The sequence below is a fragment of the Piliocolobus tephrosceles genome, chromosome 18 (assembly GCF_002776525.5).
Source record: "Piliocolobus tephrosceles isolate RC106 chromosome 18, ASM277652v3, whole genome shotgun sequence".
Classification (NCBI taxonomy): Eukaryota; Metazoa; Chordata; class Mammalia; order Primates; family Cercopithecidae; genus Piliocolobus; species Piliocolobus tephrosceles.
In genome coordinates, this window is record NC_045451.1 from 473179 (window position 1) to 481404 (window position 8226).

The window sequence follows — 8226 nt, forward strand, 5'->3', positions numbered from 1 at the left end:
GCAGGCTGGGAGAGACTGCAGCGGGCCCGGGCCCGCCCCAGAGCATGATGGACACCGCAGGGCAGGCTGGGAGGGAAGGGACCCCCTCAGGGAACTCCACAAGGACGGAAGCAGGAATCCAGGCAAGCACCAGAGACTCCGCTCTGGTTCTCTAGATCACACTTGACTGTCGAAACAAAAGTCTTAAGAAATAATCCCAAAACAAGCAGAAGGTAAGAAATAAGGAGGCTGAAAACCAAAAAAAAAAAAAAAAAAAAAAAAAAAACCAGAGGTAAGTGGAGCAATTCCTTCAAAAACACAACCAACCACAACTCACCCGAAGCAACAGGTCCTGTGAAAAGCCCTGTAACTATTAAGGAAAATGAACATGAAATTTTAAATCTGCAAAAATAAAATCTCCAGGACCAGACGGTCTCACTGGAGAATTCTCCCAAACATGTGAAAGGAAGCGGCAGGTCTACAGTCTCACCAGGGATGCTGGAGGGCGGACGCTTCCCACTTCACCATGGGAGGCCACCAAGCCACAACAAACCCGGGGACAGACGGCACACAATGTGACAAGTGCAGCCCCACAGGCCCCTCAACATCAACATGAAGACGCTTCACAGAAGTGCATCAAGGTTACTACACACCACAACCGAGGGGACTGGTTTCTGGGTTGCAAGGTTGTTTTCATGTCCAAAAATCAGTCAGTGTGACCACCGCATACTGACAGGCAAAAGAAGAAAAACCACACACACCAGAATATCAATCAACAAACACCGGAACAATGCAACACCCACTGGTGTTAACAACTCACAGAAAATAGGAAATCCAACTTGATCAAGGGCATCTCCGGGCAGAAAACCCAGGAACAGACCACACAGGTGCACCTGAGCACACCTGAGACGCTGGGGCAGAAGCAGCCGTGGGGGAAGACAGCGCCCGCGACAATGTGGCCAGAAAACCAACCTCAAGAGCATTGTGGGCTGAGGTGTCAAATGAAAGACTACAGATCTTGCAGGATAAAACATCAAGAAAATCTCTGGGATTTGGGACTAGGCCACTAGTTAACTTCACATCAAAAGCATGATTCCTAAAAGATAGAAGTGATAAATAGAATCTCGTGAAAATTAAGAACTTTTGGTCTGCCAAAGACCCTCTAGAGGATGATCTGCCTGACTGGAATTCAGGGCTTCCTGAGCCTTGTCAAAGTCCACTCTGCCTCGGCCCTCCGTGAACACCGCGCTTCCCATCCAGCGAACACGCGCTTCCCATCTGCATTTGGCTCAAACACCCATTTACGTATGACTGGACACACACAGTTCAAAGCAGTGTTGTTCAAAGGGCCAACTGCACTGTTATTTTAAACTGAATTAAATGTTTCAATTAAATGTTAAAAACCTGTGATAACTGCTCTACACCAGCCAAACACCCCACCTCTGAGGTCTCAGAGAAGTCAAGTTGCTGCCTGGGAAGAAAGGATTTGTAAGCCACACAGCCAACCAAGGACTAGCAGATGGAACACACACAGGAGGTGATGTTCAGTGGCATTATTTACCACAGAAACGCAAGTCACAGCCACAACCAGCTCAGGACACACCTATCAGAATGGCTGCAATAAACAGCACTGGCCACGGCACCTGGGTCACTCACCACCACTGAAAATGTGAAATGATGATGCAGGTATTCCAGAAAAAGGTCTGGCAATTTCTTTAAAAAGCTAAACACATACTCACCATCCAATTTAGCAACTGTACCTACCACGGGACATTTATCCCAAAGAAATAAACACTTAGATAGGCTAAGTATCCCATATCCAACACGCTTGAGACCGAAAGTATTTCCTATTTTGGATTTTTGAATTTTGAAATATCTGTGTTACACTTACGGGCTGAGCATCTGCAACTGGTGACCCCAAATCCGAATGCTCAGATGAGCACTTCCTTCCAGGGCCACGTCACTGCTCAGAAAGGTGCATATCTTCATGCTCAGAAAGGTGCGAACCTTGGAGCATTTCTGATTTTGGATTTTGGATGAGATGCTCAACCTGTGCAAACATTCAGAGCAAAGGCTGGAGACAACCCAAATATCCCTCAAAGGGGGAACGGTGAAGCCACAGACGGCCCCTCCACACACCACGAGACACGGCTCAGTGAGAAGAGGACAAGAACGAGGGGCGCAGAGGCTCCAGGAACCGGCCAAGGGAGAAGGGTCAACTCCAGAAGGCTGCCGACCACCGTCCACAGCACTCCGCAGAGGGCACGGTGCAGGGAGGGACAGCAGGTGGAGGGCCAAGGGTCAGGGAGGGGAAGTAGCTGAGGCTGTGAGGGCTACAGGGGAGCTGGTGGGGGTTCTGTCTAGATGAGCCCCTGTGGGTCCCAGTGATGAGCTTGTTCCCCACTTTCACAAGAGGCAACCACAGGGGAAACGGGATAAAGGGTCCAAAGGGCCTCTCTGCATTATCACTGTGAGTCAATCTACAAACATCTCAAAAAGTTTAACGAAAAAACTGAATGTTCCCACTCACCCGCAGGTCCACAGTGAGCCAGGCTGCCAGCCCAGCACCAAAAAGCTCAAAGCCAGAATTAGAAAAAATGTACAACATTCAAAGCCTTAGATGAGGACCAGTCCAGGGATGAAGCGTCAACCGCCCTCACTGCCGAGCGTCCTGTCACAATGGGGTCTACACAGGGTTCCGGGAACAGAATGAGGAACCACCACTCTCAGGGACGAAGCGCCAACCGCCCTCGCTGCCAAGCGTCCTGTCACAATGGGGTCTACACAGGGTTCTGGGAACAGAATGAGGAGCCACCACTCTCAGGATGGTGGGTGACGGGTCCACCTCCACAGCAGCACAACCAATGCACACAACAGATGAGGCCTGGGGCCGCGCAGGTGCGGGAGTCACCGTAAAATGGGGTGCCACGGGGAAACTGGGCAACCAATGCACACAACAGATGAGGCCTGGGGCTGTGCAGGTGCGGGAGTCACTGTAAGATGGGGTGCCACGGGGAAACCGGGTGACCAACGCATGCAAGAGATGAGGCCTGGGGCTGCTCAGGCGTGGAACCCACCTTGAGACGGGGTGCCACGGCAGAACCACACCAGTGCTGTTATAAGGGTGTGAGGGTGGCTGCAGGAGACCACAATGGACTCCTGTACAGGCGGAGTGGTCCTGCAGGCACCAGGGGTCCACACGTGGAGGGGCATTGCGGACACAGGTCTATGTAGTGCAGGGGACTGGGCAGGTGCCACACGAATTCAAACAAGCGGGGGGACTCTTGGATTAAACCAGAAGAAACCCCTCTGCCTGCTCCTCCAAGAAGGAGGCCTACAGAGAAAAGGTAGGGTGTGACCAGACGCGTGGCCGAGCCACATAGGCCCAGGTCCTCAGTGCAGCAGGAAAGCCCTGCAGAACTCCTGCCGGCCGGTCCCGTTTCCTTGGATTTTCAGCACTACGTCTAGCCTGGGAAGGAGACATTCAAGCAGGCATTCCTTTTTTCTATATAAATAGGCAGTTTCATCAATTTTGAAAACCATCAAAAAGCAGAACCCAGGCTCATGTTAGGAGAACCCAGTTTCCAACACGTCCAAGTGAAGGGAGAGACATTTCCTTAATGTGGCAAAGGTGTGCCCGCCCGCAATCACCCAGGCCAGGCGGCTCGCTCCCGCGGCCACAACGCTGCTGTGGCAAAGGTGTGCCCGCCCGCAATCACCCAGGCCAGGCAGCTCGCTCCCGCAGCCACAACACTGCCGTGGCAAAGGTGTGCCCGTCTGTAATCACCCAGGCCAGGCGGCTCGCTCCCGCGGCCACAACGCTGCCGTGGCAAAGGTGTGCCCGCCTGTAATCACCCAGGCCAGGCGGCTCGCTGCTGCGGCCACAACGCTGCCGTGGCAAAGGTGTGCCCGCCTGCAATCACCCCGGCCAGGCGGCCCGCTGCTGCGGCCACAACAATGCTGCTTCCCACCACCAAACTGACGATTATCGCAACCTAACAAATCATATTAACATGCTTTCATATAAATGAGCTGGTATTAACTGATTATTGGTATTTTGGTGCAATTTACACTTTCAGATTAAAAACAGCAAAAGACAACTTATTCAAATGAACTGCAGCCCAGCGTGCGTCTTCCTCACGAAAGACAGGCAGAGCTGAATGGTGGTTTATGACGTGCCGTTCGAAACTGAACTGCTGCTGTTCACGTAAACTATACACATTTCAGAACACATAACAGTTATCGGTTGCTATATTATTAGTGTCACTCAAGTAAAAGTGTTTGACTTTATTCAAATCCAGCTTCCCATCTGCAAGTATGTTTTCAGGTAACAATTTTTTTTTTCTCATTGATCTTAGAAATTCCTAGCTCACTTCAAGCAAGTCCGAATTATTAAAAAACCAGTTTTGTATCTAATCTTTAACCACTTTGTGTGAGGACAGGAGCTTGAGACCAACCTGGGCAACATGGTGAAACCCTGTCTCTACTAAAAATACACAAATTAGCCGGGCGTGGTGGCATATGCCTGTAATTCCAGCTGCTGAAGAGGCCGAGGCATGAGAATTGCTTGAACCTGAGAGGCAGAGGGTGCCGTAAGCCAAGATTGCACCACTGCACTCCAGCCTGGGGGACAGACCAAGACTCCGTCTCAAAAAAATAAATAAATAAAAATACTGAAGAAAAAATAAGTCAAAGGTTTGTGATTTTACTTCAAAAATTTTTTTTCTGAGACAGGTTCTCACTCTGTGGCCCAGGACGGAGTGCAGGGCGCGGTCACAGCTCACTGCTGCCTTGAACTCCTGAGTTCAAGTGATCCTAGTGGGTCCACCTCCCAAAGCACTGGGACTACAGTGCCAGCCCCTGAACATTTCAGTCAACAGCATGAAAAGCAGCATCTAAAGAACAGGTGCTGTTCACAGTACTGATCGTGTGGCTGCTTTAAACTATGTGAGCGTTTTGCAAAACTGCAATTTCAAAGCTAAATCTCAGCAGTGTCACTTCAACGCACGTATCTGTCCTGCCATCGTGCTGCTACTGATTAGAATTACAGCACACAACAGACCCTGACTTTCTAGATATGGGGTCTCTGAATCATTTGGCTCTAGGTGGTGCTGGCCTGTTCACTGACTGGCCCACAGCAACCCCATAGGCCAGATTCCACCATGCTGTCCTCAGAAGGGTCCAGGAGCTTTGTCAACGGGCTGGAGAGTTGGAATTAACGGAATCAAACGAAGGAATAAGAGTAGCATCAAAGGACTAAGCCCTGATTTACGGAAAGAGACCTATTCCCAGTCCCTGGAATCACCGCTGTGGTGAGGGCCTTGGGCTGGGCCTCAGCAGCTTTAGGGCAGGGCTGGTCACCAGAAGGCTTTACAGGAGCAAGTGGGCAGTGGGTGGGATCAGCCGTGCCTTCGCCACAGACGGAAGGACGCAGAGCTTCTGGGGGACACGCACCGTGCTCACAACCCTTCTGGACCCTGCCCCATGCACCCCCTCATTTGGCTGTTCTTGAGCCTTTAAAATAAACCGGTACTGCTGAGTGAAATGTTTTCCAACGTTTCGTGAGCTGATTCAGCAGATGATCAAAACTGCACAAGTCTGTGTCTGGGGACCCCCAACCCTGTGGCCAAGCTGGACGGTGAGGGGCCTGGGGGTCCGAGACGAGGGCAACCCTCAGACGAGGCACTGAGCCCGTACACTTAGGGCCTGATGCCAACTGTGGGTCGTCAGCATCAGAAACAAGTTGAACTGCAGGCCCCTGTCGGTTCGAAGAGCTAGAGCAGCAGTGTTGGAAAGACACCTCGTACGAAAAGCCCAACCAGCCCGCGACAGGAAGCCCTTCTAAAGACCAGAAACAACATCACCATCAAGACGCCTTCTTAATGACAGGAGACGACATCGTCACCAGGACACGACGGGAGGTGACATCACCACCAGGCGCCTTCCTAACGACGGGAGGTGACATCACCACCAGGCGCCTTCCTAACGACAGGAGGTGACATCACCACCAGGCGCCTAATGATGGGAGGTGACATCACCACCAGGCGCCTTCCTAATGACGGGAGGTGACATCACCACCAGGCGCCTTCCTACTGATGGGAGGTAACATCACCACCAGGCGCCTTCCTAATGACTGGAGGTGACACTGTCACCAGAATGCCTTCCTATCCTTCGGGATGACATCATCTGTGTGGCTGGGGATCCTCTTCTCTGTCACCAGAATGGAGAACCTCGGACTTATCCCAAACCCCCCATCCCCCAGGTCCCAGCGCGTTGCCGGGCTGCCACACTGGAGGCCACCCTGCGCCTGCCCACCTCCCAGTCGCCCGACCCGACTCCTCCTCTTAGCAACACTCCCCACCGTGACCTCAAGGGCCGTGAAATCAGCCGAAAGGGGCACACGCTACTCTCCAGAATCACAAAAGACAAAACACAATCTATGAAACAGAAAACCTGGGAGGAACCAGAGTGCGTTTCCAGAGGGAGTGGCCTCTCCCAAAAGCTGACTGGGCTTTGTCGTGGTGCCTGGCGGGGCCTCCTCACTCACCTGCCCACCCAGGCTCGGGAGCTGCCACCCACTGTGCAAAGGCCACGCTGTGGCCACTCCAGCTCCTGACCTGGGAGGGCCATGCAATCCGGGCCTCAGTGTCCCCACGCAGGGACAGTACTGGATCCTGCAAAGGCTCGAAAAGGATGGCAAGCGGTACCTCTCCATCTCCCCATTAACCATGAGCACCTGTCTCCCTCCAGCAGCCTGCGTTCTGTGCCCGTCACAGGATTTGAGGCGCTGTGGCCTGTCAGAGGGCTTCCAGGGGTGAATACACACCAGGTCTTGGTGGGTGCTCCTCGCCCAAGTCAAGTTTAATCTAGTTAAACTTTTGGTTGAGTTTCAAAGCAACAACCATGGTACAAAGACTCCTCATTTAAATCTCCAAGAATGTCCCATGGGGTCGGTAGGGGCCACAACCTCAGGCTGACGGCTGATCTCCGGTCCACACCGGTAAACAGGCACAGAAGCCACGTGCTCAGGAAGCATCCCCCGGGGCCTGCAATTTCCCCTCTCCAGGGCAGCACAGATCCCGGCTACCAGTGCCTTCCAGTCCAGTCAAGTTTCCCTTCCTCACGGTGCTGTTTACCAACCGCCACTGCCACCACTCCTGCGTCTGCTCTGTGTGGAAACAAAGAGGGCAGCCCAGGGTCTGGCAGAGCAACGAATGTAGAGCCGGCAGACAGCAGCCGGTGAGGCGACGGGGGTGGGGGGCTCAAAACCAGCCCTGCTCTGCCCATTCTCTGCTGAGTGTTCCCAGGACCGAGTGCTCTGCGGGGCGGCCACAGGTGTGCACATGAGGGTGCCTGGACGACATCTTGAGATGCTGGTTGGGGGGTTTTTGTTTCAGTTTTGGGAACCAAGAGAGAACAGAAGAACAAAAGGACCCAGGAGAGCAAGTGGGGGCGGCGTTCCCACAGGTGGAAACGGGAGTCACCGTCTGCAGCCTCCACGCACCCTCACGTTGGGCAACTGGAGCCATCCCCCTAACGGCCCAGAGCAGCAAGCTTGAAGAGCCCTCACTAGCTGGGGTCAGCGGCTGCGCCACCATGTACCTGAAGGAAGAGGGCTCCTGGTGGACGGGTAGGGAGCTGGGGGGCGCTGGGGGCCCCTGGGCGCCCGTCCTGATGAGCTTCCCCGTGTTGGAATCGTAGATTCGAACCTCAGGGCCAGGCTGGGCCTTGGGAAGAACCGGCACTGGGTGGAACAAGGTGGTGGGGGGCACACCCTCCCGGTTGGGAATGGCTGCAGGACTGTTCTCCCTGTCGGAGGAAGAGAACAAGGGCCATGAGCGGGGCATCCAGGCGACGCAGAGCAGGCACGCAGGGACACCTGGCGGGCATTGCCTAGGTGCATGAACCAACAGCTGTCCGGTGAGGGAACGCCTGGCAGGGACGTGCTGGGTGCAGCGAGGACCCACCTCTGTGCCTTGGTGTGGTCGTCTCTGAGCGGGAAGAGCTGCTCCTCCACCTTATCCCAGCGCTCCAGGCAACTCCACAGCCAGTCAGGGTTGACCACGTGCAGGTGTCCGCACTCCTGCGCCTGCAGCACCTTCTTTGTGCCTGCGGGAGACCCAGCTGCGTCAGGCTGTTTTGGCCAGCACTGGAGGCTCAGGGCCCACATCTGGCTGCACCCACCAGGGCCCTCACCAAACTGCACCCCACCAGGGCCCAGGGCCCTCACCCGGCTGCACCCCACCA

General features: G+C 54.0%; 1 protein-coding gene across 4 annotated transcripts in view; it reads right to left on the bottom strand.

Moving 5' to 3' along the window:
* The window catches only part of CTDP1 (CTD phosphatase subunit 1), a 71751-nt gene that overhangs the window by 26071 nt on the left and 37454 nt on the right, over positions 1-8226 (bottom strand). For all 4 annotated transcript variants that reach the window (XM_023224801.1, XM_023224798.1, XM_023224800.2 and 1 more), the window contains exons 9-10: positions 7947-8088; positions 7582-7788 (exon numbers count right to left, since the gene is read on the bottom strand). In XM_023224801.1, the coding sequence (XP_023080569.1) occupies positions 7582-7788; positions 7947-8088 (349 nt within the window). The remainder of the gene's footprint in view (positions 1-7581; positions 7789-7946; positions 8089-8226) is intronic.